Below are 26,055 nucleotides of genomic sequence, written 5' to 3' on the forward strand. Positions count from 1 at the left end.
ATCTGTGCAGTTTGCGATTAATCATGGATCGAATCATGGTCGCATAATTTCCATCCTTGCTTCAATTCTATTTATCATTCTTCTTGCATGTATCCAAACTGCCAGCATTTCACTGTTTTGCTGCAGGGATGTAAGTCCGTGTTTATACACTGAGAAATTTAGTGGGGGTTTGTAGCAGTAGTTGCGACACATTGATTAGAAATAAAACCAACAATATATTTATGTGGACATCACTGATCTAGCCATCAATTCCGGAGATGGTTAATCAATTCTTCTATGGAGGAACCTAAACTATTTTCTCGTTTGGTCCATGAATGCGCACTTCGCGCTCAAACGAAACCCATCCCAGAATCCATTATTCGTCGAAGGGCTCCTAAACCTAAACCATGGCGGAATGAAAAGAGAGTCTAGCTTTATGTTGAAAAATCGTATGCACTTAAAGCCTCCCGGAAACATGGAGTCATCGTCAATTTTAAAATTTTCCTAACACTTGAGTCTAAGTTTGAAATTTTTTTAAAGGGAGTTCGATTGCATCAGTGAAAAAATAGTAACAACTCGGTTTTAGAATATACATTAAATTAGTTTATTGTAAATTAATTAATTTTATTTTGTTTTACAACAAAAATTGTTAAAAAAAATATTAAAGCTAAATCGTGACTTGGCCCCATCTCTATGAATTTCCTCGATTTGATCTATCACCTATGGGAAATAAAACATATTAACACAAATTTGTATTTTTTTAATTTGGAAAATGAACTCACGTCACTCCTTGTGTCACCTACTCATAGCCATTTCTCAGTGTTGTAGGCTAGCAAGTCAGGCCAAGGCCAGAAGATTCCCCTCGATAGCTCTCATGTATTTGATGCAATGTAAGAAAGAAAAAAATATTAATAATATCTACAGCGGAAAACAATAGAACAATCAAATAATAGAAAAATCAATAGTGTAAAAAAATAACAACTCTGAAACTCAAAGTAACATAATAAAATCCAACAGAATACGGAAAACAATAACGGTATAAATAAAATAAATCTAAATACTACTGAGAAACATCCAAATATTACAGAAAAACTAAAACATCAAAAATATATCAAACAAAACTCACAGCACAACAATAAATTCTACAACACGGAATAGTACAACGCAACTAAACTCAACAAAACAAATGAAGACAACAACAGAACAAATGCAATAAATACAACGGAACAACTTGAAATAACAAAATTTGAAGATAACAAACAAAAACACTGAACGCTTCCTAATTACGTGTATAATAAAAGATTTAAATAAAGAGCGACTGCGCCACTTCTCCTGCAACAACTAGTAGCATTTTAAAACAACAATACTTAAAAAGTCTTACCCCTTTCGCTGCTGTTTTAAGCCGTTGATTCTCCTGCCGCAATCTGGTGTTTTCCGCCATCATTTTTTGAAGCTCCGATTCAGCCTTCATCTTCCGAAAATATATCTCGTCGACCTCGGAAATGTCTATCGGCTCCCAGTCGTACACGTCATCTCCAGTATCCTCGATGTCATCATGGAACAGCGGCGGAAAATCTTCGTCCTCGATCATGCCCTCTTCAGGATATATCTCGTTCTTGGTTGGAATTGTCTGTAAGAAAATAAGATTTCATTAGCGCTGCTACGCACTCTAACACGATTTTACTCACCTTGGGTGGAAAACGAACTTTCCCTCCCGATTCCGCTCTACCTCCATTTGCTTGGGTGGCCCGATAGCCTCTCGGAACCCTCAAGCCAGTCGGAATCCGGGATGTAACGTTCGTTCGGTTCATCTTGGTGCTGAGTGAAATTTCTTCTTGCTTCTCTATTGCAATTTCAAACAGCAGTGACGAGTAATGTTGTGTGCACCTACCAAGTAGACTACTTGGATCGAAATCAGAGTGGGAAAATAGAAGCCGGCCTACTTTTGTAACATTTTCATTTTGACATACAGTGCATGTATTGCGTTACATGATTTGTTGTGATTTCGATGAAAATTGAAAACAAGTGATGTGTTTCTGTTTTAGAAATATAAAATTGAACTTTGACAAGTTGGAGCTATGGGAGATCAAGCTTTATGGTGAAAAACAGGAAGTGGGTTATATCTATGGTATAACCGCAAGGGTGACGTAGGACTATCGTTGATTTGGAGATCATTTGTTTGAAGTTGAATCTAAATCCATTCTGAATGAATGAATAAATGAATATTTGGGAGACTTCGAAAACGAGAGCGTTACGTTGGAGGCACAAGGTTTTATGCATCCAATATTGGATACGGAAATATCCTACTGATGGGGAAGAATAATCTTCAGAAGCTATCCTGTTAATTGCGATTGATTGAAAAACCACAAAACCAAATGTATTTGGTCACAGTGTTACATGGATAGAAAACATTCAAATAAACTCTTTCACATGAATGTATTTTTAAATTCCCAGAGGAACTGGCAGATTATTTTCCGGAACTTTCTCGATGCTGAATGGCATCCAAACGGAAAGAATTCCGTGCGTGTATGTGTGTGTAGCGATGTCTTCCCGGGGAACCGTTTGTGGCATCACTCTCCTCCTGATGGATTCCCTTCTGGCCTAGGGTGCACAAATAGGCTCTTGGTGACACCGTTCATCAGCGCTTTCATGATAAACAAAGAGCTTCACCACAACAGCGACAACATGCTCCAATCGCTGTTCAATTAGAACTGAGTGGATTTGCGAGCGGCACTCGCTTATATACCGATTGGTGATTTCAATAGCCTGTTTTGAAAGCAATTTTAAGACTATTGAAACAAGTTTTTGGATCAAAAAGTAACAAGTATAGAACGCGTAGATATTTTATCTTTCGAATGAAGTGTTTATCATTCCATTTCGTTCAGTTGTTTAGGAGCTATTAACGCTCAAAATCTCGGTCTCCGGCGTAACGCTTTCGTTTTCGAAACTTTGATTTTACACCCCGGTATAGAAATGAAAGACGTAGTCCTACGTCAAAACAGGAGAAACTGACTGCAGCCCAGGTCCTACCAATAACTCGAACTAGCACAGGAAAGCTTCCACCAACCCGTAACATCACATCGTCATCTGGCGATTTGTCGAACTCATCAACACCGACCAGCAATGGTAATAGTGCCCCAGGTTCCAGTTTGGCGAACAAATCGGCCATAATCTCTAGTAAGGCCTCGAGGGAGGAAATAAACTAACAAATGGTACAACAACTTCGGCTAGAGAGGGCAGCACACAATCAAAAGCGTGCGATGGAACTCAAACAGCAACAAGGTAATCGGAACCGGAAAAAATGGCCTTTGAGTCGACTGGTTAATCGTTATAATTTTACTCCGAATAGATGGTGCAAACCCACCGAAACAGTCCATTGTTCAGCGTTGTATTATTGTGAAAGAACCGGACGGTACAACGAAGATTATTCAACAGAACATAACTCAATCTTCACGGTCTGCTTCTGCATCAACTTCCCAGCCGAACCAAAGGCAGCAATCTCCCGCGCCCGCCAAACCAGATGGTCCACAAAAAGTGCAAATCATTCGTGATGGGAAGGATGGGAAGGTTAGCGTTCGTGGTCTGAACCCTGGGCAACAACTGATTCAAACGCCTGACAGAAAGCTACATGTTCTAAGTGCAGCCTCTGGTATGTTTGATAGTGGTGCGTTATGATTCCTAGATCTAAGTTATTTTTTAATTTACAGGATCAAACTCAACAGCGGGCAAGCAAGCAATTGCCGCTAACATATATCACGAAAGTGGCCACCAGTGGTGGTAGTACAAGTGGTGCAACGGCTTTTTTGTCGGCCCCCCGTGACTACCACATCTACGGTTCAGTCACCGCCGTCACAAACGTCGGTACAGCAGACAGTTGCATCAACGGCGACAGCGACGGCTATTCGTAGGGATATATTTTTCCTGTATATCGAGCTTCTTTTCACATCCAGTTTTATTCCAACTACTAGCTGACGCGACGAACTTCGTCTCGCCCAAAATAGATTTTTTTATTTGAATACTTTCAAACATCCACGTTTTCTTACTAAGTGAACGTTAGTGAGTCCAATCACTGAACTCTTCATTGATTGATTACCCTTTGACCCTTTACAATTTCCTTTTACTATAAATTGTCTAGTACTTCTACAAAAATATATATAAAGTTATTTTCAGACACAATTCTCGCTCAAGATTCTTCAAGCATTTGGAAATAACATGTTTCTCCGTTGCATGAAATACATGTTTGATACAGAGAATATTACAGAATAAAGACTGCTCAAATCAGACCATTCCTTCCTCGGGTTTAGGGCACACCAACACATTTGGCCTTCCATTTTTGTTTATATAGATAGAAGATACAGGAATGCGTTATTCCATCTGAAAATCCTTTTCATCTTTCGAACAAAAAACAATTTCGTTAGCACCAACATCAAATGGACTAGCAACGCTTAGTTAATTGTATAACATATGGGAATTCAATTTTCCGATTTTTCTCTCCGCTATATTGATCTACGGGAAGAGACGAATACAACGAAATATAGATGACTGAAATTGAACCATTCCTTCCTCGGGTTTTGCGCTTACCAACACATTTGGCCTTCCATTTTTATTTATAGATATATGATATGAGAATGCGTTATTTCGACTGAAAATGCATTCCCACTTACGAACAAAGATCAATTTCGATATCGCAAATATTGAATGGACTAACAACGCTTATGATGATGTAATTTTCGAACATGTGGGAATTCATTTTTCCGAATTTTCCGACCTTCCTTTAGGATTTTCCGAAAATTTTCCGATTTTTCTCTACACTATATTGATCTACGGGAAGAGACGAATACAACAAAATACAGGAGGCTAAAATCGGACCATCCCTTCTGCGGGTTTTCCGCTTATCAACAGATTTTGCCTTACATTTTTATTTATATAGATTGGGGATCAGTAAGCGCCATTCGTTTTTAGAACTATCCTTCCATAAAACATAACACCAACACTTGTCACTAAACTTCCTGCTAAAAGACGTGCTCTTGGCCACTCCCTCTGCTTGAATTTAGTATCATTAGATAGCAAGTGGAATGTGTTTTGAGATCCCAAAGGTAGTGATCACTTATCCATCAAGATTTGTATCCAAATTTGTATTTGTATTTGTATTGTTCGGACTGTTTACTACTGACGAACATTTATGATCTGAGCATCACATCGCTCTGGTTTTCAGTGTCCGAAACGAGTGGCTGATGACGAGTGCAGTTTTGCTTTACACCGGTCTCCCGTCTCGCCTGCAAAGACGCACTCGGAGAGTTAATTTTACATTCGGTAACATTCGGGTTGTGGCGAGCTAAACTGAGCGGAGAGGCGAGATACTGCGAATCGTATACTGTAGAAACACTTGCCTCCGTGGAGCAAATTACTGCTGCGATTTGCACACAAACCGAGTGGAAAGAGTCTTTCGTTTCTTCTATCTAGATCCGTTGATGCGATCTATTAATAGACTCAGAGTAATCAAGAGAACATCATTCTGTTGGGAAGGGAGAGGAGTAATAGTTGATCGCAACTTGTACTTGTGCAGTTTGCGATTAATCATGGATCGAATCATGGTCGCATAATTTCCATCCTTGCTTCAATTCTATTTATCATTCTTCTTGCATGTATCCAAACTGCCAGCATTTCACTGTTTTGCTGCAGGGATGTAAGTCCGTGTTTATACACTGAGAAGTTTAGTGGGGGTTTGTCGCAGTAGTTGCGACACATTGATTAGAAATAAAACCAACAATATATTTATGTGGACATCACTGATCTAGCCATCAATTCCGGAGATGGTTAATCAATTCTTCTATGGAGGAACCTAAACTATTTTCTCGTTTGGTCCATGAATGCGCACTTCGCGCTCAAACGAAACCCATCCCAGAATCCATTATTCGTCGAAGGGCTCCTAAACCTAAACCATGGCGGAATGAAAAGAGAGTCTAGCTTTATGTTGAAAAATCGTATGCACTTAAAGCCTCCCGGAAACATGGAGTCATCGTCAATTTTAAAATTTTCCTAACACTTGAGTCTAAGTTTGAAATTTTTTTAAAGGGAGTTCGATTGCATCAGTGAAAAAATAGTAACAACTCGGTTTTAGAATATACATTAAATTAGTTTATTGTAAATTAATTAATTTTATTTTATTTTACAACAAAAATTGTTAAAAAAAATATTAAAGCTAAATCGTGACTTGGCTCCATCTCTATGAATTTCCTCGGTTTGATCTATCACCTATGGGAAATAAAACATATTAACACAAATTTGTATTTTTTTAATTTGGAAAATGAACTCACGTCACTCCTTGTGTCACCTACTCATAGCCATTTCTCAGTGTTGTAGGCTAGCAAGTCAGGCCAAGGCCAGAAGATTCCCCTCGATAGCTCTCATGTATTTGATGCAATGTAAGAAAGAAAAAAATATTAATAATATCTACAGCAGAAAACAATAGAACAATCAAATAATAGAAAAATCAATAGTGTAAAAAAATAACAACTCTGAAACTCAAAGTAACATAAGAAAATCCAACAAAATACGGAAAACAATAATGGTATAAATAAAATAAATCTAAATACTACTGAGAAACATCCAAATATTACAGAAAAACTAAAACATCAAAAATATATCAAACAAAACTCACAGCATAACAATAAATTCTACAACACGGAATAGTACAACGCAACTAAACTCAACAAAACAAATGAAGACAACAACAGAACAAATGCAATAAATACAACGGAACAACTTGAAATAACAAAATTTGAAGATAACAAACAAAAACACTGAACGCTTCCTAATTACGTGTATAATAAAAGATTTAAATAAAGAGCGACTGCGCCACTTCTCCTGCAACAACTAGTAGCATTTTAAAACAACAATACTTAAAAAGTCTTACCCCTTTCGCTGCTGTTTTAAGCCGTTGATTCTCCTGCCGCAATCTGGTGTTTTCCGCCATCATTTTTTGAAGCTCCGATTCAGCCTTCATCTTCCGAAAATATATCTCGTCGACCTCGGAAATGTCTATCGGCTCCCAGTCGTACACGTCATCTCCAGTATCCTCGATGTCATCATGGAACAGCGGCGGAAAATCTTCGTCCTCGATCATGCCCTCTTCAGGATATATCTCGTTCTTGGTTGGAATTGTCTGTAAGAAAATAAGATTTCATTAGCGCTGCTACGCACTCTAACACGATTTTACTCACCTTGGGTGGAAAACGAACTTTCCCTCCCGATTCCGCTCTACCTCCATTTGCTTGGGTGGCCCGATAGCCTCTCGGAACCTCAAGCCAGTCGGAATCCGGGATGTAACGTTCGTTCGGTTCATCTTGGTGCTGAGTGAAATTTCTTCTTGCTTCTCTATTGCAATTTCAAACAGCAGTGACGAGTAATGTTGTGTGCACCTACCAAGTAGACTACTTGGATCGAAATCAGAGTGGGAAAATAGAAGCCGGCCTACTTTTGTAACATTTTCATTTTGACATACAGTGCATGTATTGCGTTACATGATTTGTTGTGATTTCGATGAAAATTGAAAACAAGTGATGTGTTTCTGTTTTAGAAATATAAAATTGAACTTTGACAAGTTGGAGCTATGGGAGATCAAACTTTATGGTGAAAAACAGGAGAAACTGACTGCAGCCCAGGTCCTACCAATAACTCGAACTAGCACAGGAAAGCTTCCACCAACCCGTAACATCACATCGTCATCTGGCGATTTGTCGAACTCATCAACACCGACCAGCAATGGTAATAGTGCCCCAGGTTCCAGTTTGGCGAACAAATCGGCCATAATCTCTAGTAAGGCCTCGAGGGAGGAAATAAACTAACAAATGGTACAACAACTTCGGCTAGAGAGGGCTACCAGTGGTGGTAGTACAAGTGGTGCAACGGCTTTTTTGTCGGCCCCCAGTGACTACCACATCTACGGTTCAGTCACCGCCGTCACAAACGTCGGTACAGCAGACAGTTGCATCAACGGCGACAGCGACGGCTATTCGTAGGGATATATTTTTCCTGTATATCGAGCTTCTTTTCACATCCAGTTTTATTCCAACTACTAGCTGACGCGACGAACTTCGTCCCGCCCAAAATAGATTTTTTGATTTGAATACTTTCAAACATCCACGTTTTCTTACTAAGTGAACGTTGAGTGCAATCACTGAACTCTTCATTGATTGATTACCCTTTGACCCTTTACAATTTCCTTTTACTATAAATTGTTTAGTACTTCTACAAAAATATATATAAAGTTATTTTCAGACACAATTCTCGCTCAAGATTCTTCAAGCATGAAATACATGTTTGATACAGAGAATATTACAGAATAAAGACTGCTCAAATCGGACCATTCCTTCCTCGGGTTTAGGGCACACCAACACATTTGGCCTTCCATTTTTGTTTATATAGATAGAAGATACAGGAATGCGTTATTCCATCTGAAAATCCTTTTCATCTTTCGAACAAAAAACAATTTCGTTAGCACCAACATCAAATGGACTAGCAACGCTTAGTTAATTGTATAACATATGGGAATTCAATTTTCCGAATTTTCCGATTTTTCTCTCCGCTATATTGATCTACGGGAAGAGACGAATACAACGAAATATAGATGACTGAAATTGAACCATTCCTTCCTCGGGTTTTGCGCTTACCAACACATTTGGCCTTCCATTTTTATTTATAGATATATGATATGAAAATGCGTTATTTCGCCTGAAAATGCATTCCCACTTACGAACAAAGATCAATTTCGATATCGCAAATATTGAATGGACTAACAACGCTTATGATGATGTAATTTTCGAACATGTGGGAATTCATTTTTCCGAATTTTCCGACCTTCCTTTAGGATTTTCCGAAAATTTTCCGATTTTTCTCTACACTATATTGATCTACGGGAAGAGACGAATATAACAAAATACAGGAGGCTAAAATCGGACCATCCCTTCTTCGGGTTTTCCGCTTATCAACAGATTTTGCCTTACATTTTTATTTATATAGATTGGGGATCAGTAAGCGCCATTCGTTTTTAGAACTATCCTTCCATAAAACATAACACCAACACTTGTCACTAAACTTCCTGCTAAAAGACGTGCTCTTGGCCACTCCCTCTGCTTGAATTTAGTATCATTAGATAGCAAGTGGAATGTGTTTTGAGATCCCAAAGGTAGTGATCACTTATCCATCAAGATTTGTATCCAAATTTGTATTTGTATTTGTATTGTTCGGACTGTTTACTACTGACGAACATTTATGATCTGAGCATCACATCGCTCTGGTTTTCAGTGTCCGAAACGAGTGGCTGATGACGAGTGCAGTTTTGCTTTACACCGGTCTCCCGTCTCGCCTGCAAAGACGCACTCGGAGAGTTAATTTTACATTCGGTAACATTCGGGTTGTGGCGAGCTAAACTGAGCGGAGAGGCGAGATACTGCGAATCGTATACTGTAGAAACACTTGCCTCCGTGGAGCAAATTACTGCTGCGATTTGCACACAAACCGAGTGGAAAGAGTCTTTCGTTTCTTCTATCTAGATCCGTTGATGCGATCTATTAATAGACTCAGAGTAATCAAGAGAACATCATTCTGTTGGGAAGGGAGAGGAGTAATAGTTGATCGCAACTTGTACAGATCGCGATCTGTGCAGTTTGCGATTAATCATGGATCGAATCATGGTCGCATAATTTCCATCCTTGCTTCAATTCTATTTATCATTCTTCTTGCATGTATCCAAACTGCCAGCATTTCACTGTTTTGCTGCAGGGATGTAAGTCCGTGTTTATACACTGAGAAATTTAGTGGGGGTTTGTCGCAGTAGTTGCGACACATTGATTAGAAATAAAACCAACAATATATTTATGTGGACATCACTGATCTAGCCATCAATTCCGGAGATGGTTAATCAATTCTTCTATGGAGGAACCTAAACTATTTTCTCGTTTGGTCCATGAATGCGCACTTCGCGCTCAAACGAAACCCATCCCAGAATCCATTATTCGTCGAAGGGCTCCTAAACCTAAACCATGGCGGAATGAAAAGAGAGTCTAGCTTTATGTTGAAAAATCGTATGCACTTAAAGCCTCCCGGAAACATGGAGTCATCGTCAATTTTAAAATTTTCCTAACACTTGAGTCTAAGTTTGAAATTTTTTTAAAGGGAGTTCGATTGCATCAGTGAAAAAATAGTAACAACTCGGTTTTAGAATATACATTAAATTAGTTTATTGTAAATTAATTAATTTTATTTTATTTTACAACAAAAATTGTTAAAAAAAATATTAAAGCTAAATCGTGACTTGGCCCCATCTCTATGAATTTCCTCGGTTTGATCTATCACCTATGGGAAATAAAACATATTAACACAAATTTTTATTTTTTTAATTTGGAAAATGAACTCACGTCACTCCTTGTGTCACCTACTCATAGCCATTTCTCAGTGTTGTAGGCTAGCAAGTCAGGCCAAGGCCAGAAGATTCCCCTCGATAGCTCTCATGTATTTGATGCAATGTAAGAAAGAAAAAAATATTAATAATATCTACAGCGGAAAACAATAGAACAATCAAATAATAGAAAAATCAGTAGTGTAAAAAAATAACAACTCTGAAACTCAAAGTAACATAAGAAAATCCAACAGAATACGGAAAACAATAACGGTATAAATAAAATAAATCTAAATACTACTGAGAAACATCCAAATATTACAGAAAAACTAAAACATCAAAAATATATCAAACAAAACTCACAGCACAACAATAAATTCTACAACACGGAATAGTACAACGCAACTAAACTCAACAAAACAAATGAAGACAACAACAGAACAAATGCAATAAATACAACGGAACAACTTGAAATAACAAAATTTGAAGATAACAAACAAAAACACTGAACGCTTCCTAATTACGTGTATAATAAAAGATTTAAATAAAGAGCGACTGCGCCACTTCTCCTGCAACAACTAGTAGCATTTTAAAACAACAATACTTAAAAAGTCTTACCCCTTTCGCTGCTGTTTTAAGCCGTTGATTCTCCTGCCGCAATCTGGTGTTTTCCGCCATCATTTTTTGAAGCTCCGATTCAGCCTTCATCTTCCGAAAATATATCTCGTCGACCTCGGAAATGTCTATCGGCTCCCAGTCGTACACGTCATCTCCAGTATCCTCGATGTCATCATGGAACAGCGGCGGAAAATCTTCGTCCTCGATCATGCCCTCTTCAGGATATATCTCGTTCTTGGTTGGAATTGTCTGTAAGAAAATAAGATTTCATTAGCGCTGCTACGCACTCTAACACGATTTTACTCACCTTGGGTGGAAAACGAACTTTCCCTCCCGATTCCGCTCTACCTCCATTTGCTTGGGTGGCCCGATAGCCTCTCGGAACCCTCAAGCCAGTCGGAATCCGGGATGTAACGTTCGTTCGGTTCATCTTGGTGCTGAGTGAAATTTCTTCTTGCTTCTCTATTGCAATTTCAAACAGCAGTGACGAGTAATGTTGTGTGCACCTACCAAGTAGACTACTTGGATCGAAATCAGAGTGGGAAAATAGAAGCCGGCCTACTTTTGTAACATTTTCATTTTGACATACAGTGCATGTATTGCGTTACATGATTTGTTGTGATTTCGATGAAAATTGAAAACAAGTGATGTGTTTCTGTTTTAGAAATATAAAATTGAACTTTGACAAGTTGGAGCTATGGGAGATCAAACTTTATGGTGAAAAACAGGAGAAACTGACTGCAGCCCAGGTCCTACCAATAACTCGAACTAGCACAGGAAAGCTTCCACCAACCCGTAACATCACATCGTCATCTGGCAATTTGTCGAACTCATCAACACCGACCAGCAATGGTAATAGTGCCCCAGGTTCCAGTTTGGCGAACAAATCGGCCATAAGCTCTAGTAAGGCCTCGAGGGAGGAAATAAACTAACAAATGGTACAACAACTTCGGCTAGAGAGGGCAGCACACAATCAAAAGCGTGCGATGGAACTCAAACAGCAACAAGGTAATCGGAACCGGAAAAAATGGCCTTTGAGTCGACTGGTTAATCGTTATAATTTTACTCCGAATAGATGGTGCAAACCCACCGAAACAGTCCATTGTTCAGCGTTGTATTATTGTGAAAGAACCGGACGGTACAACGAAGATTATTCAACAGAACATAACTCAATCTTCACGGTCTGCTTCTGCATCAACTTCCCAGCCGAACCAAAGGCAGCAATCTCCCGCGCCCGCCAAACCAGATGGTCCACAAAAAGTGCAAATCATTCGTGATGGGAAGGATGGGAAGGTTAGCGTTCGTGGTCTGAACCCTGGGCAACAACTGATTCAAACGCCTGACAGAAAGCTACATGTTCTAAGTGCAGCCTCTGGTATGTTTGATAGTGGTGCGTTATGATTCCTAGATCTAAGTTATTTTTTAATTTACAGGATCAAACTCAACAGCGGGCAAGCAAGCAATTGCCGCTAACATATATCACGAAAGTGGCCACCAGTGGTGGTAGTACAAGTGGTGCAACGGCTTTTTTGTCGGCCCCCCGTGACTACCACATCTACGGTTCAGTCACCGCCGTCACAAACGTCGGTACAGCAGACAGTTGCATCAACGGCGACAGCGACGGCTATTCGTAGGGATATATTTTTCCTGTATATCGAGCTTCTTTTCACATCCAGTTTTATTCCAACTACTAGCTGACGCGACGAACTTCGTCCCGCCCAAAATAGATTTTTTGATTTGAATACTTTCAAACATCCACGTTTTCTTACTAAGTGAACGTTGAGTGCAATCACTGAACTCTTCATTGATTGATTACCCTTTGACCCTTTACAATTTCCTTTTACTATAAATTGTTTAGTACTTCTACAAAAATATATATAAAGTTATTTTCAGACACAATTCTCGCTCAAGATTCTTCAAGCATTTGGAAATAACATGTTTCTCCGTTGCATGAAATACATGTTTGATACAGAGAATATTACAGAATAAAGACTGCTCAAATCGGACCATTCCTTCCTCGGGTTTAGGGCACACCAACACATTTGGCCTTCCATTTTTGTTCATATGAATAGAAGATACAGGAATGCGTTATTCCATCTGAAAATCCTTTTCATCTTTCGAACAAAAAACAATTTCGTTAGCACCAACATCAAATGGACTAGCAACGCTTAGTTAATTGTATAACATATTGGAATTCAATTTTCCGAATTTTCCGATTTTTCTCTCCGCTATATTGATCTACGGGAAGAGACGAATACAACGAAATATAGATGACTGAAATTGAACCATTCCTTCCTCGGGTTTTGCGCTTACCAACACATTTGGCCTTCCATTTTTATTTATAGATATATGATATGAGAATGCGTTATTTCGCCTGAAAATGCATTCCCACTTACGAACAAAGATCAATTTCGATATCGCAAATATTGAATGGACTAACAACGCTTATGATGATGTAATTTTCGAACATGTGGGAATTCATTTTTCCGAATTTTCCGACCTTCCTTTAGGATTTTCCGAAAATTTTCCGATTTTTCTCTACACTATATTGATCTACGGGAAGAGACGAATACAACAAAATACAGGAGGCTAAAATCGGACCATCCCTTCTTCGGGTTTTCCGCTTATCCACAGATTTTGCCTTACATTTTTATTTATATAGATTGGGGATCAGTAAGCGCCATTCGTTTTTAGAACTATCCTTCCATAAAACATAACACCAACACTTGTCACTAAAGTTCCTGCTAAAAGACGTGCTCTTGGCCACTCCCTCTGCTTGAATTTAGTATCATTAGATAGCAAGTGGAATGTGTTTTGAGATCCCAAAGGTAGTGATCACTTATCCATCAAGATTTGTATCCAAATTTGTATTTGTATTTGTATTGTTCGGACTGTTTACTACTGACGAACATTTATGATCTGAGCATCACATCGCTCTGGTTTTCAGTGTGCGAAACGAGTGGCTGATGATGATGAGTGGCAGTTTTGCTTTACACCGGTCTCCCGTCTCGCCTGCAAAGACGCACTCGGAGAGTTAATTTTACATTCGATAACATTCGGGTTGTGGCGAGCTAAACTGAGCGGAGAGGCGAGATACTGCGAATCGTATACTGTAGAAACACTTGTCTCCGTGGAGCAAATTACTGCTGCGATTTGCACACAAACCGAGTGGAAAGAGTCTTTCGTTTCTTCTATCTAGATCCGTTGATGCGATCTATTAATAGACTCAGAGTAATCAAGAGAACATCATTCTGTTGGGAAGGGAGAGGAGTAATAGTTGATCGCAACTTGTACAGATCGCGATCTGTGCAGTTTGCGATTAATCATGGATCGAATCATGGTCGCATAATTTCCATCCTTGCTTCAATTCTTTTAACTAATAGTTTTCCACTTATATTTCCTCTATACACAAATCTATATCTTCTATTCTTCATTTGTTATAACTCTGTCTATTTATCATTCTTCTTGCGTGTATCCAAACTGCCAGCATTTCACTGTTTTGCTGCAGGGATGTAAGTCCGTGTTTATACACTGAGAAATTTAGTGGGGGTTTGTCGCAGTAGTTGCGACACATTGATTAGAAATAAAACCAACAATATATTTATGTGGACATCACTGATCTAGCCATCAATTCCGGAGATGGTTAATCAATTCTTCTATGGAGGAACCTAAACTATTTTCTCGTTTGGTCCATGAATGCGCACTTCGCGCTCAAACGAAACCCATCCCAGAATCCATTATTCGTCGAAGGGCTCCTAAACCTAAACCATGGCGGAATGAAAAGAGAGTCTAGCTTTATGTTGAAAAATCGTATGCACTTAAAGCCTCCCGGAAACATGGAGTCATCGTCAATTTTAAAATTTTCCTAACACTTGAGTCTAAGTTTGAAATTTTTTTAAAGGGAGTTCGATTGCATCAGTGAAAAAATAGTAACAACTCGGTTTTAGAATATACATTAAATTAGTTTATTGTAAATTAATTTATTTTATTTTATTTTACAACAAAAATTGTTAAAAAAAATATTAAAGCTAAATCGTGACTTGGCCCCATCTCTATGAATTCCCTCGGTTTGATCTATCACCTATGAGAAATAAAACATATTAACACAAATTTGTATTTTTTTAATTTGGAAAATGAACTCACGTCACTCCTTGTGTCACCTACTCATAGCCATTTCTCAGTGTTGTAGGCTAGCAAGTCAGGCCAAGGCCAGAAGATTCCCCTCGATAGCTCTCATGTATTTGATGCAATGTAAGAAAGAAAAAAATATTAATAATATCTACAGCGGAAAACAATAGAACAATCAAATAATAGAAAAATCAGTAGTGTAAAAAAATAACAACTCTGAAACTCAAAGTAACATAAGAAAATCCAACAGAATACGGAAAACAATAACGGTATAAATAAAATAAATCTAAATACTACTGAGAAACATCCAAATATTACAGAAAAACTAAAACATCAAAAATATATCAAACAAAACTCACAGCATAACAATAAATTCTACAACACGGAATAGTACAACGCAACTAAACTCAACAAAACAAATGAAGACAACAACAGAACAAATGCAATAAATACAACGGAACAACTTGAAATAACAAAATTTGAAGATAACAAACAAAAACACTGAACGCTTCCTAATTACGTGTATAATAAAAGATTTAAATAAAGAGCGACTGCGCCACTTCTCCTGCAACAACTAGTAGCATTTTAAAACAACAATACTTAAAAAGTCTTACCCCTTTCGCTGCTGTTTTAAGCCGTTGATTCTCCTGCCGCAATCTGGTGTTTTCCGCCATCATTTTTTGAAGCTCCGATTCAGCCTTCATCTTCCGAAAATATATCTCGTCGACCTCGGAAATGTCTATCGGCTCCCAGTCGTACACGTCATCTCCAGTATCCTCGATGTCATCATGGAACAGCGGCGGAAAATCTTCGTCCTCGATCATGCCCTCTTCAGGATATATCTCGTTCTTGGTTGGAATTGTCTGTAAGAAAATAAGATTTCATTAGCGCTGCTACGCACTCTAACACGATTTTACTCACCTTGGGTGGAAAACGAACTTTCCCTCCCGATTCCGCTCTACCTCCATTTGCTTGGGTGGCCCGATAGCCTCTCGGAACCCTCAAGCCAGTCGGAATCCGGGATGTAACGTTCGTTCGGTTCATCTTGGTGCTGAGTGAAATTTCTTCTTGCTTCTCTATTGCAATTTCAAACAGCAGTGACGAGTAATGTTGTGTGCACCTACCAAGTAGACTACTTGGATCGAAATCAGAGTGGGAAAATAGAAGCCGGCCTACTTTTGTAACATTTTCATTTTGACATACAGTGCATGTATTGCGTTACATGATTTGTTGTGATTTCGATGAAAATTGAAAACAAGTGATGTGTTTCTGTTTTAGAAATATAAAATTGAACTTTGACAAGTTGGAGCTATGGGAGATCAAACTTTATGGTGAAAAACAGGAGAAACTGACTGCAGCCCAGGTCCTACCAATAACTCGAACTAGCACAGGAAAGCTTCCACCAACCCGTAACATCACATCGTCATCTGGCGATTTGTCGAACTCATCAACACCGACCAGCAATGGTAATAGTGCCCCAGGTTCCAGTTTGGCGAACAAATCGGCCATAATCTCTAGTAAGGCCTCGAGGGAGGAAATAAACTAACAAATGGTACAATAACTTCGGCTAGAGAGGGCAGCACACAATCAAAAGCGTGCGATGGAACTCAAACAGCAACAAGGTAATCGGAACCGGAAAAAATGGCCTTTGAGTCGACTGGTTAATCGTTATAATTTTACTCCGAATAGATGGTGCAAACCCACCGAAACAGTCCATTGTTCAGCGTTGTATTATTGTGAAAGAACCGGACGGTACAACGAAGATTATTCAACAGAACATAACTCAATCTTCACGGTCTGCTTCTGCATCAACTTCCCAGCCGAACCAAAGGCAGCAATCTCCCGCGCCCGCCAAACCAGATGGTCCACAAAAAGTGCAAATCATTCGTGATGGGAAGGATGGGAAGGTTAGCGTTCGTGGTCTGAACCCTGGGCAACAACTGATTCAAACGCCTGACAGAAAGCTACATGTTCTAAGTGCAGCCTCTGGTATGTTTGATAGTGGTGCGCTATGATTCCTAGATCTAAGTTATTTTTTAATTTACAGGATCAAACTCAACAGCGGGCAAGCAAGCAATTGCCGCTAAAGCGGGACAAAATATCATCACGAAAGTGGCCACCAGTGGTGGTAGTACAAGTGGTGCAACGGCTTTTTTGTCGGCCCCCAGTGACTACCACATCTACGGTTCAGTCACCGCCGTCACAAACGTCGGTACAGCAGACAGTTGCATCAACGGCGACAGCGACGGCTATTCGTAGGGATATATTTTTCCTGTATATCGAGCTTCTTTTCACATCCAGTTTTATTCCAACTACTAGCTGACGCGACGAACTTCGTCCCGCCCAAAATAGATTTTTTGATTTGAATACTTTCAAACATCCACGTTTTCTTACTAAGTGAACGTTGAGTGCAATCACTGAACTCTTCATTGATTGATTACCCTTTGACCCTTTACAATTTCCTTTTACTATAAATTGTTTAGTACTTCTACAAAAATATATATAAAGTTATTTTCAGACACAATTCTCGCTCAAGATTCTTCAAGCATTTGGAAATAACATGTTTCTCCGTTGCATGAAATACATGTTTGATACAGAGAATATTACAGAATAAAGACTGCTCAAATTCTCCATTCCTTCCTCGGGTTTAGGGCACACCAACACATTTGGCCTTCCATTTTTGTTTATATAGATAGAAGATACAGGAATGCGTTATTCCATCTGAAAATCCTTTTCATCTTTCGAACAAAAAACAATTTCGTTAGCACCAACATCAAATGGACTAGCAACGCTTAGTTAATTGTATAACATATGGGAATTCAATTTTCCGAATTTTCCGATTTTTCTCTCCGCTATATTGATCTACGGGAAGAGACGAATACAACGAAATATAGATGACTGAAATTGAACCATTCCTTCCTCGGGTTTTGCGCTTACCAACACATTTGGCCTTCCATTTTTATTTATAGATATATGATATGAGAATGCGTTATTTCGCCTGAAAATGCATTCCCACTTACGAACAAAGATCAATTTCGATATCGCAAATATTGAATGGACTAACAACGCTTATGATGATGTAATTTTCGAACATGTGGGAATTCATTTTTCCGAATTTTCCGACCTTCCTTTAGGATTTTCCGATTTTTCTCTACACTATATTGATCTACGGGAAGAGACGAATACAACAAAATACAGGAGGCTAAAATCGGACCATCCCTTCTTCGGGTTTTCCGCTTATCAACAGATTTTGCCTTACATTTTTATTTATATAGATTGGGGATCAGTAAGCGCCATTCGTTTTTAGAACTATCCTTCCATAAAACATAACACCAACACTTGTCACTAAACTTCCTGCTAAAAGACGTGCTCTTGGCCACTCCCTCTGCTTGAATTTAGTATCATTAGATAGCAAGTGGAATGTGTTTTGAGATCCCAAAGGTAGTGATCACTTATCCATCAAGATTTGTATCCAAATTTGTATTTGTATTTGTATTGTTCGGACTGTTTACTACTGACGAACATTTATGATCTGAGCATCACATCGCTCTGGTTTTCAGTGTCCGAAACGAGTGGCTGATTTTTTTTTTTTTTTTTCTTTCTTTATTAAAGAGATTTTCAGCCAAAGGCTGGTTCATCTCTATGAGTGGCTGATGACGAGTGCAGTTTTGCTTTACACCGGTCTCCCGTCTCGCCTGCAAAGACGCACTCGGAGAGTTAATTTTACATTCGGTAACATTCGGGTTGTGGCGAGCTAAACTGAGCGGAGAGGCGAGATACTGCGAATCGTATACTGTAGAAACACTTGCCTCCGTGGAGCAAATTACTGCTGCGATTTGCACACAAACCGAGTGGAAAGAGTCTTTCGTTTCTTCTATCTAGATCCGTTGATGCGATCTATTAATAGACTCAGAGTAATCAAGAGAACATCATTCTGTTGGGAAGGGAGAGGAGTAATAGTTGATCGCAACTTGTACAGATCGCGATCTGTGCAGTTTGCGATTAATCATGGATCGAATCATGGTCGCATAATTTCCATCCTTGCTTCAATTCTATTTATCATTCTTCTTGCATGTATCCAAACTGCCAGCATTTCACTGTTTTGCTGCAGGGATGTAAGTCCGTGTTTATACACTGAGAAATTTAGTGGGGGTTTGTCGCAGTAGTTGCGACACATTGATTAGAAATAAAACCAACAATATATTTATGTGGACATCACTGATCTAGCCATCAATTCCGGAGATGGTTAATCAATTCTTCTATGGAGGAACCTAAACTATTTTCTCGTTTGGTCCATGAATGCGCACTTCGCGCTCAAACGAAACCCATCCCAGAATCCATTATTCGTCGAAGGGCTCCTAAACCTAAACCATGGCGGAATGAAAAGAGAGTCTAGCTTTATGTTGAAAAATCGTATGCACTTAAAGCCTCCCGGAAACATGGAGTCATCGTCAATTTTAAAATTTTCCTAACACTTGAGTCTAAGTTTGAAATTTTTTTGAAGGGAGTTCGATTGCATCAGTGAAAAAATAGTAACAACTCGGTTTTAGAATATACATTAAATTAGTTTATTGTAAATTAATTAATTTTATTTTATTTTACAACAAAAATTGTTAAAAAAAATATTAAAGCTAAATCGTGACTTGGCCCCATCTCTATGAATTTCCTCGGTTTGATCTATCACCTATGGGAAATAAAACATATTAACACAAATTTGTATTTTTTTAATTTGGAAAATGAACTCACGTCACTCCTTGTGTCACCTACTCATAGCCATTTCTCAGTGTTGTAGGCTAGCAAGTCAGGCCAAGGCCAGAAGATTCCCCTCGATAGCTCTCATGTATTTGATGCAATGTAAGAAAGAAAAAAATATTAATAATATCTACAGCGGAAAACAATAGAACAATCAAATAATAGAAAAATCAGTAGTGTAAAAAAATAACAACTCTGAAACTCAAAGTAACATAAGAAAATCCAACAGAATACGGAAAACAATAACGGTATAAATAAAATAAATCTAAATACTACTGAGAAACATCCAAATATTACAGAAAAACTAAAACATCAAAAATATATCAAACAAAACTCACAGCATAACAATAAATTCTACAACACGGAATAGTACAACGCAACTAAACTCAACAAAACAAATGAAGACAACAACAGAACAAATGCAATAAATACAACGGAACAACTTGAAATAACAAAATTTGAAGATAACAAACAAAAACACTGAACGCTTCCTAATTACGTGTATAATAAAAGATTTAAATAAAGAGCGACTGCGCCACTTCTCCTGCAACAACTAGTAGCATTTTAAAACAACAATACTTAAAAAGTCTTACCCCTTTCGCTGCTGTTTTAAGCCGTTGATTCTCCTGCCGCAATCTGGTGTTTTCCGCCATCATTTTTTGAAGCTCCGATTCAGCCTTCATCTTCCGAAAATATATCTCGTCGACCTCGGAAATGTCTATCGGCTCCCAGTCGTACACGTCATCTCCAGTATCCTCGATGTCATCATGGAACAGCGGCGGAAAATCTTCGTCCTCGATCATGCCCTCTTCAGGATATATCTCGTTCTTGGTTGGAATTGTCTGTAAGAAAATAAGATTTCATTAGCGCTGCTACGCACTCTAACACGATTTTACTCACCTTGGGTGGAAAACGAACTTTCCCTCCCGATTCCGCTCTACCTCCATTTGCTTGGGTGGCCCGATAGCCTCTCGGAACCCTCAAGCCAGTCGGAATCCGGGATGTAACGTTCGTTCGGTTCATCTTGGTGCTGAGTGAAATTTCTTCTTGCTTCTCTATTGCAATTTCAAACAGCAGTGACGAGTAATGTTGTGTGCACCTACCAAGTAGACTACTTGGATCGAAATCAGAGTGGGAAAATAGAAGCCGGCCTACTTTTGTAACATTTTCATTTTGACATACAGTGCATGTATTGCGTTACATGATTTGTTGTGATTTCGATGAAAATTGAAAACAAGTGATGTGTTTCTGTTTTAGAAATATAAAATTGAACTTTGACAAGTTGGAGCTATGGGAGATCAAACTTTATGGTGAAAAACAGGAGAAACTGACTGCAGCCCAGGTCCTACCAATAACTCGAACTAGCACAGGAAAGCTTCCACCAACCCGTAACATCACATCGTCATCTGGCGATTTGTCGAACTCATCAACACCGACCAGCAATGGTAATAGTGCCTCAGGTTCCAGTTTGGCGAACAAATCGGCCATCATCTCTAGTAAGGCCTCGAGGGAGGAAATAAACTAACAAATGGTACAACAACTTCGGCTAGAGAGGGCAGCACACAATCAAAAGCGTGCGATGGAACTCAAACAGCAACAAGGTAATCGGAACCGGAAAAAATGGCCTTTGAGTCGACTGGTTAATTGTTATAATTTTACTCCGAATAGATGGTGCAAACCCACTGAAACAGTCCATTGTTCAGCGTTGTATTATTGTGAAAGAACCGGACGGTACAACGAAGATTATTCAACAGAACATAACTCAATCTTCACGGTCTGCTTCTGCAACAACTTCCCAGCCGAACCAAAGGCAGCAATCTCCCGCGCCCGCCAAACCAGATGGTCCACAAAAAGTGCAAATCATTCGTGATGGGAAAGATGGGAAGGTTAGCGTTTGTGGTCTGAACCCTGGGCAACAACTGATTCAAACGCCTGACAGAAAGCTACATGTTCTAAGTGCAGCCTCTGGTATGTTTGATAGTGGTGCGCTATGATTCCTAGATCTAAGTTATTTTTTAATTTACAGGATCAAACTCAACAGCGGGCAAGCAAGCAATTGCCGCTAACATATACCACGAAAGTGGCCACCAGTGGTGGTAGTACAAGTGGTGCAACGGCTTTTTTGTCGGCCCCCAGTGACTACCACATCTACGGTTCAGTCACCGCCGTCACAAACGTCGGTACAGCAGACAGTTGCATCAACGGCGACAGCGACGGCTATTCGTAGGGATATATTTTTCCTGTATATCGAGCTTCTTTTCACATCCAGTTTTATTCCAACTACTAGCTGACGCGACGAACTTCGTCCCGCCCAAAATAGATTTTTTTATTTGAATACTTTCAAACATCCACGTTTTCTTACTAAGTGAACGTTAGTGAGTCCAATCACTGAACTCTTCATTGATTGATTACCCTTTGACCCTTTACAATTTCGCCTTCAATTGCACCTACCTTTGCTAATGAGTCAGCCCTCTCATTACCCAGAATTGAGCAATGTGAAGGGACCCAGACAAAGGTAATGACATAACAGCGTCTGGATAAAGCACTCAAAATTTCTCGTATTCTCTCAAGGAAGTACGGCGAGTGCTTTTCCGGCCTCACTGAACGGATAGCTTCGACAGAGCTAAGACTATCCGTTACAATGTAATAGTGTTCAACAGGTCGTGAGGCGACGCTGTCCAGCGCCCAGTGTATCGCTGCCAATTCAGCAATATACACTGAGCAAGGATTTTGAAGACTGTGTGAGGTGCTAAAAAATTCGTTGAACACTCATAATCCTGTGGACTCATTCATAGAGGACCCATCAGTAAAGTACATATTATCACAATTGATATCCCCATACTTTGCATCGAAGATCGTTGGAACGATCCTCGATCGAAGATAATCTGATGTTCCATGGATATCCTGCTTCATGGACAGATCAAAATGCACAGAGGAATTGATGTAGTCAGGAAAACAAACACGGTTGGGAATATACGAAGAAGGATCAACCTGCATGGAGACGAATTCATGATATGAGCTCATGAATCCAGAATGAAAATTTAGCTCGATCAGCTGCTCAAAATTTCCGATCACCAATGGGTTCATAACCTTACACCGGATGAGGAACCGAAGCGATAATAAATTGAAGCGATCTTTTAGTGGGAGTAGGCCTGCCAAAACCTCGAGACTAATGGTATGCGTTGAGGGCATACATCCTAACGCGATACGGAGACAAAGATACTGAATTCGCTCGAGTTTAATGAGGTGTGTTTTGGCAGCTGTTTGAAAACAGAAACTGCCATACTCCATCACTGAGAGAATAGTTGTTCGATACAACATTATAAGATCTTCGGGATGGGCTCCCCACCAGGTGCCGGTAATTGTAAGGAGAAAGTTTATTCTTTGTTGACATTTTTTACTCAGATACCTAATATGGGCCCCCCAAGTACATTTAGAGTCGAACCAGACCCCAAGATACTTGAATGACATAGCATGAGTGATCGGTTTACCCAAAAGTTGAAGCTTTGGTTTTGCTGGTTTATGCTTCCTAGAAAAAACCACCATCTCTGTTTTCTCCGTGGAGAATTCGATCCCTAGCCCAATGGCCCAGGTTGAAAAATTGTTCAAAGTATCTTGTAAGGTCGGATTCGTTTGATCCTACGACAGACACCACTCCATCATCTGCAAGTTGTCTTAGGCTGCAATTTTGTGTAAGGCAATTGTCAATGTCGCTTACGTAGAAGTTGTACAAAAGGGGGCTTAAACATGAGTCCTGGGGGAGTCCCATGTAAGAGACCCGACTTACTGCCGAATCTCCGTGAGAAAAGTTCAAATGTTTCTCACAAAGCAAGTTATATAACATATTATTCAATAGAGGCGGCAGACCCCGAGATTGTAATTTGTCTGACAAAACCTCTATTGAAACAGAATCAAAGGCCCCCTTTATGTCCAAGAATACTGAAGCCATTTGTTTTTTTTTCGGCGTAAGCCATTTGAATTTCTGAAGAAAGCAACGCAAGACAATCATTCGTCCCCTTGCCCCTGCGGAACCCATATTGTGTATCTGAGAGTAGGCCATTCGTTTCAACCCATCGATCAAGGCGAAACAAGATAATTTTCTCCAACAATTTCCGTATACAAGACAGCATTGCTATTGGGCGGTACGAATTGAAGTCGGACGCGGGTTTTCCGGGTTTTTGAATAGCTATAACTCGTACTTGTCTCCAATCATCTGGAACAATATTATGCTCCAGAAACCGATTGAATAAGTTCAACAAGCGATGTTTCGCCACATCAGGGAGATTTTTCAGCAAGTTGAACTTAATTCTATCCGATCCCGGAGCAGAATTGTTACATGAAAGGAGAGCAAGAGAGAATTCTACCATCGAAAACTCGGAATCAAGATCGCACCTATCTTGTGGTATATCTCGAATAATTCTTTGCACTGGAGCGGAATCGGGACAAACCTTTCGTGCAAAATTAAAAATCCATCGATGTGAATATTCTTCGCTTTCATTGGATGAAGAGCGATTTCTCATGTTTCGAGCCACTTTCCATAATTTTTTCATTGACGTTTCTCGTGATAAACCTCCCACGAAATTTCGCCAATAAGCACGTTTTTTCCCTTTGATCAAGTTTTTAAATTGATTTTCAAGGTCCAAATACGTCTGAAAATTTTCAGGGGTTCCACGTTTCCGAAAAGCTTTAAATGCATTCGATTTATCTCCATAAAGCTTGGAACATATGCCATCCTACCATGGATTGGGAGGCCTTCGACGAATAGTGGAACCTGGGATGGGTTTCGTTTGAGCGCGAACCGCGCTGTCATATATCAAACGAGAAATGAAGTTATACTCCTCCAATGGAGGCAAACCATCTCTGGAATTGATGGCTAGAGCAATCGCGTCCGCATATTTTTTCCAGTCAATGTGTTTTGTGAGGTCGTATGCCATGTTTATTGATTCAGAAGAATTCAACCCATTGGTGATAGAAATTTTGATTGGCAAGTGGTCACTACCGTTGGGATCCTGGATTACATTCCACTTGCAATCTAACGATAGTGAATTCGAGCAAAGCGAGAGGTCAAGAGCACTTGGGTTAGCAGGAGGTTTAGGTACACGTGTTGTTTCCCCAGTGTTCAAAACGGTCATATTGAAGCTGTTACAAAGGTCATATATCAACGATGAACGATTGTCGTCGTACTGTTCCCCCCAGGCAGTTCCGTGAGAGTTGAAGTCTCCCAAGATTAATCGTGGCTCAGGAAGGAGTGAGCACATGTCAACAAGTTGCTTGCGGCTAACCGCAGCTCTCGGAGGCCAATACAAGCTGACTATACAGAGGTCTTTGCCTCTGATGTTTGCATGACAAGCAACAGCTTCGATCCCTCCAATAGGTGGAAGGTCAATTCTAAAAAATGAGTGACACTTATTGATCCCCAATAGTACATCTCCGTATCTGTCATCGCGGTCCAAGCGTATTATATTAAAATCGTGGAAAGAGAGATCATTTTGAGAAGAGAGCCAGGTTTCGGATAGAGCAAAAACATCACAATTGAGTTTATGAATTAGAAATTTGAATGTATCCAATTTAGGCATAAGACTACGACAATTCCACTGTAAAACAGTGATATCTCCGACCTCTCTATTTAAATTAGTCATCAAGAGAGATAATCATTGCAAGGAGGGGCCATGTTTGCATCAATTGCTGCAAAATTGTCTTTAGTACTGGAAGCATTGCGGTGACAATGCTGATCGACAACAATCTTGTTTGCGTCTTTTCGATCATTCACGACAACTCGCAATTTGTTTGGTCTAACCTTCGAAATTTCCGAAACGGAGGTATACCTTGCCAGATCTTTCGCGATCTGCATGACTCTCAACGCCTTTCCATTTGGCTTAGGCCTGAAGAAAACAACCCAGGGACCAGTTCCGGGCGCATCTTCTGGATAGACCTTTACACGGGGAGTGGGAATAACAGGGGGGGAAGGCGAGGACGGGGATTGAGAGTGGGAAGGCGAAGGTTGAGAAGGAGCGGGAAGAACAGAGGGAGAAGACGAGGTTGAAGGTAGAGTGGGATCGTTAAGGGCAGATGGGAGATTTGCTAGTTTTTTGGAGGGAGGCTTTGTAGGGTTAGCTGACTCGTCCCCAGAAGAAGTATCTTCCGTATTTGGAACACGTTTGAGTGACTTTTTTTTATCC

The 26,055-nt window shown here is 39.7% G+C and overlaps 9 protein-coding genes and 2 long non-coding RNA genes across 18 annotated transcripts; 5 read left to right on the forward strand and 6 right to left on the reverse strand.

The window, feature by feature from the left end:
* Positions 1-1,126: 1,126 nt before the first annotated feature.
* Positions 1,127-2,005, reverse strand: LOC129770235 (uncharacterized). The gene is made up of 2 exons (XM_055772936.1): positions 1,668-2,005; positions 1,127-1,609 (listed from the first exon to the last, which is right to left on the reverse strand). Exons 1-2 carry the CDS (start codon positions 1,788-1,790, stop codon positions 1,283-1,285), a joined length of 450 nt encoding a protein of 149 aa, XP_055628911.1. The 5' UTR covers positions 1,791-2,005; the 3' UTR covers positions 1,127-1,282.
* Positions 2,006-2,958: 953 nt separating this feature from the next.
* Positions 2,959-4,269, forward strand: LOC129770237 (nucleosome-remodeling factor subunit NURF301-like). The gene is made up of 3 exons (XM_055772939.1): positions 2,959-3,261; positions 3,329-3,628; positions 3,687-4,269. The coding sequence occupies exons 1-3, from the start codon at positions 3,189-3,191 to the stop codon at positions 3,758-3,760; spliced, it is 447 nt and encodes a 148-aa protein (XP_055628914.1). The 5' UTR covers positions 2,959-3,188; the 3' UTR covers positions 3,761-4,269.
* A 1,832-nt stretch (positions 4,270-6,101) lies between these two features.
* LOC129770239 (uncharacterized) lies at positions 6,102-7,630 on the reverse strand. The gene is made up of 3 exons (XR_008742066.1): positions 7,203-7,630; positions 6,297-7,144; positions 6,102-6,234 (listed from the first exon to the last, which is right to left on the reverse strand). It is a non-coding gene; the product is annotated as an uncharacterized LOC129770239 (long non-coding RNA).
* Positions 6,979-8,338, forward strand: LOC129770238 (uncharacterized). 2 transcript variants are annotated; one of them, XM_055772940.1, is made up of 2 exons: positions 6,979-7,146; positions 7,559-8,338. In XM_055772940.1, the coding sequence occupies exons 1-2, from the start codon at positions 7,070-7,072 to the stop codon at positions 7,824-7,826; spliced, it is 345 nt and encodes a 114-aa protein (XP_055628915.1). In that variant the 5' UTR covers positions 6,979-7,069; the 3' UTR covers positions 7,827-8,338. The 2 variants fall into 2 exon arrangements, 1 of the variants encoding a protein (XP_055628915.1); XR_008742065.1 differs by lacking the exon at positions 6,979-7,146 and adding an exon at positions 7,276-7,490.
* A 1,876-nt stretch (positions 8,339-10,214) lies between these two features.
* LOC129769726 (uncharacterized) lies at positions 10,215-10,768 on the reverse strand. The gene is made up of 2 exons (XR_008741951.1): positions 10,398-10,768; positions 10,215-10,335 (listed from the first exon to the last, which is right to left on the reverse strand). It is a non-coding gene; the product is annotated as an uncharacterized LOC129769726 (long non-coding RNA).
* A 2-nt stretch (positions 10,769-10,770) lies between these two features.
* LOC129769723 (uncharacterized) lies at positions 10,771-11,829 on the reverse strand. The gene is made up of 2 exons (XM_055772156.1): positions 11,304-11,829; positions 10,771-11,245 (listed from the first exon to the last, which is right to left on the reverse strand). Exons 1-2 carry the CDS (start codon positions 11,424-11,426, stop codon positions 10,919-10,921), a joined length of 450 nt encoding a protein of 149 aa, XP_055628131.1. The 5' UTR covers positions 11,427-11,829; the 3' UTR covers positions 10,771-10,918.
* On the forward strand, positions 11,335-12,997 carry LOC129769724 (nucleosome-remodeling factor subunit NURF301-like). 2 transcript variants are annotated; one of them, XM_055772158.1, is made up of 4 exons: positions 11,335-11,592; positions 11,661-12,004; positions 12,072-12,371; positions 12,430-12,997. In XM_055772158.1, exons 2-4 carry the CDS (start codon positions 11,932-11,934, stop codon positions 12,501-12,503), a joined length of 447 nt encoding a protein of 148 aa, XP_055628133.1. In that variant the 5' UTR covers positions 11,335-11,592; positions 11,661-11,931; the 3' UTR covers positions 12,504-12,997. The 2 variants fall into 2 exon arrangements, with proteins under 2 accessions (XP_055628133.1, XP_055628132.1); XM_055772157.1 differs by having other exon boundaries at positions 11,335-12,004.
* A 1,959-nt stretch (positions 12,998-14,956) lies between these two features.
* LOC129769513 (uncharacterized) lies at positions 14,957-16,638 on the reverse strand. 2 transcript variants are annotated; one of them, XM_055771836.1, is made up of 4 exons: positions 16,046-16,638; positions 15,739-15,987; positions 15,140-15,228; positions 14,957-15,077 (listed from the first exon to the last, which is right to left on the reverse strand). In XM_055771836.1, exons 1-3 carry the CDS (start codon positions 16,166-16,168, stop codon positions 15,187-15,189), a joined length of 414 nt encoding a protein of 137 aa, XP_055627811.1. In that variant the 5' UTR covers positions 16,169-16,638; the 3' UTR covers positions 14,957-15,077; positions 15,140-15,186. The 2 variants fall into 2 exon arrangements, 1 of the variants encoding a protein (XP_055627811.1); XR_008741894.1 differs by having other exon boundaries at positions 15,140-15,987; positions 16,046-16,623.
* Positions 15,844-17,654, forward strand: LOC129769512 (nucleosome-remodeling factor subunit NURF301-like). 3 transcript variants are annotated; one of them, XM_055771835.1, is made up of 4 exons: positions 15,844-15,989; positions 16,403-16,746; positions 16,814-17,113; positions 17,172-17,654. In XM_055771835.1, the coding sequence occupies exons 2-4, from the start codon at positions 16,725-16,727 to the stop codon at positions 17,381-17,383; spliced, it is 534 nt and encodes a 177-aa protein (XP_055627810.1). In that variant the 5' UTR covers positions 15,844-15,989; positions 16,403-16,724; the 3' UTR covers positions 17,384-17,654. The 3 variants fall into 3 exon arrangements, with proteins under 3 accessions (XP_055627810.1, XP_055627809.1, XP_055627808.1); XM_055771834.1 differs by lacking the exon at positions 15,844-15,989 and adding an exon at positions 16,056-16,334; XM_055771833.1 differs by lacking the exon at positions 15,844-15,989 and having other exon boundaries at positions 16,056-16,746.
* Positions 17,655-19,687: 2,033 nt separating this feature from the next.
* Positions 19,688-21,326, reverse strand: LOC129771225 (uncharacterized). The gene is made up of 3 exons (XM_055774650.1): positions 20,777-21,326; positions 19,871-20,718; positions 19,688-19,808 (listed from the first exon to the last, which is right to left on the reverse strand). Exons 1-2 carry the CDS (start codon positions 20,897-20,899, stop codon positions 20,392-20,394), a joined length of 450 nt encoding a protein of 149 aa, XP_055630625.1. The 5' UTR covers positions 20,900-21,326; the 3' UTR covers positions 19,688-19,808; positions 19,871-20,391.
* Positions 20,553-22,221, forward strand: LOC129771227 (nucleosome-remodeling factor subunit NURF301-like). 3 transcript variants are annotated; one of them, XM_055774654.1, is made up of 4 exons: positions 20,553-20,720; positions 21,134-21,477; positions 21,545-21,844; positions 21,903-22,221. In XM_055774654.1, exons 2-4 carry the CDS (start codon positions 21,405-21,407, stop codon positions 21,974-21,976), a joined length of 447 nt encoding a protein of 148 aa, XP_055630629.1. In that variant the 5' UTR covers positions 20,553-20,720; positions 21,134-21,404; the 3' UTR covers positions 21,977-22,221. The 3 variants fall into 3 exon arrangements, with proteins under 3 accessions (XP_055630629.1, XP_055630628.1, XP_055630627.1); XM_055774653.1 differs by lacking the exon at positions 20,553-20,720 and adding an exon at positions 20,744-21,065; XM_055774652.1 differs by lacking the exon at positions 20,553-20,720 and having other exon boundaries at positions 20,744-21,477.
* Positions 22,222-26,055: the final 3,834 nt, after the last annotated feature.

This window comes from Toxorhynchites rutilus, chromosome 2 (genome assembly GCF_029784135.1).
Source record: "Toxorhynchites rutilus septentrionalis strain SRP chromosome 2, ASM2978413v1, whole genome shotgun sequence".
Taxonomy (NCBI): domain Eukaryota; kingdom Metazoa; phylum Arthropoda; class Insecta; order Diptera; family Culicidae; genus Toxorhynchites; species Toxorhynchites rutilus.

Coding starts and splice junctions, on each gene's coding strand:
- LOC129770235 (XM_055772936.1), bottom strand. CDS start 1,790: ATGAACCGAACGAACGTTACATCCCGGATTCCGACTGGCTTGAGGGTT. Junction 1,610..1,667: donor AAGTTCGTTTTCCACCCAAG/GTGAGTAAAATC, acceptor ATTTTCTTACAG/ACAATTCCAACCAAGAACGA.
- LOC129769724 (XM_055772157.1), top strand. CDS start 11,932: ATGGTACAACAACTTCGGCTAGAGAGGGCAGCACACAATCAAAAGCGT. Junction 12,005..12,071: donor GGAACTCAAACAGCAACAAG/GTAATCGGAACC, acceptor TACTCCGAATAG/ATGGTGCAAACCCACCGAAA. Junction 12,372..12,429: donor TGTTCTAAGTGCAGCCTCTG/GTATGTTTGATA, acceptor TTTAATTTACAG/GATCAAACTCAACAGCGGGC.
- LOC129770237 (XM_055772939.1), top strand. CDS start 3,189: ATGGTACAACAACTTCGGCTAGAGAGGGCAGCACACAATCAAAAGCGT. Junction 3,262..3,328: donor GGAACTCAAACAGCAACAAG/GTAATCGGAACC, acceptor TACTCCGAATAG/ATGGTGCAAACCCACCGAAA. Junction 3,629..3,686: donor TGTTCTAAGTGCAGCCTCTG/GTATGTTTGATA, acceptor TTTAATTTACAG/GATCAAACTCAACAGCGGGC.
- LOC129771227 (XM_055774654.1), top strand. CDS start 21,405: ATGGTACAACAACTTCGGCTAGAGAGGGCAGCACACAATCAAAAGCGT. Junction 21,478..21,544: donor GGAACTCAAACAGCAACAAG/GTAATCGGAACC, acceptor TACTCCGAATAG/ATGGTGCAAACCCACTGAAA. Junction 21,845..21,902: donor TGTTCTAAGTGCAGCCTCTG/GTATGTTTGATA, acceptor TTTAATTTACAG/GATCAAACTCAACAGCGGGC.
- LOC129770238 (XM_055772940.1), top strand. CDS start 7,070: ATGGAACAGCGGCGGAAAATCTTCGTCCTCGATCATGCCCTCTTCAGG. Junction 7,147..7,558: donor GTTCTTGGTTGGAATTGTCT/GTAAGAAAATAA, acceptor TTTCTGTTTTAG/AAATATAAAATTGAACTTTG.
- LOC129769513 (XM_055771836.1), bottom strand. CDS start 16,168: ATGAACCGAACGAACGTTACATCCCGGATTCCGACTGGCTTGAGGGTT. Junction 15,988..16,045: donor AAGTTCGTTTTCCACCCAAG/GTGAGTAAAATC, acceptor ATTTTCTTACAG/ACAATTCCAACCAAGAACGA. Junction 15,229..15,738: donor TTAAAACAGCAGCGAAAGGG/GTAAGACTTTTT, acceptor CAAATACATGAG/AGCTATCGAGGGGAATCTTC.
- LOC129769723 (XM_055772156.1), bottom strand. CDS start 11,426: ATGAACCGAACGAACGTTACATCCCGGATTCCGACTGGCTTGAGGGTT. Junction 11,246..11,303: donor AAGTTCGTTTTCCACCCAAG/GTGAGTAAAATC, acceptor ATTTTCTTACAG/ACAATTCCAACCAAGAACGA.
- LOC129771225 (XM_055774650.1), bottom strand. CDS start 20,899: ATGAACCGAACGAACGTTACATCCCGGATTCCGACTGGCTTGAGGGTT. Junction 20,719..20,776: donor AAGTTCGTTTTCCACCCAAG/GTGAGTAAAATC, acceptor ATTTTCTTACAG/ACAATTCCAACCAAGAACGA.
- LOC129769512 (XM_055771835.1), top strand. CDS start 16,725: ATGGAACTCAAACAGCAACAAG. Junction 16,747..16,813: donor GGAACTCAAACAGCAACAAG/GTAATCGGAACC, acceptor TACTCCGAATAG/ATGGTGCAAACCCACCGAAA. Junction 17,114..17,171: donor TGTTCTAAGTGCAGCCTCTG/GTATGTTTGATA, acceptor TTTAATTTACAG/GATCAAACTCAACAGCGGGC.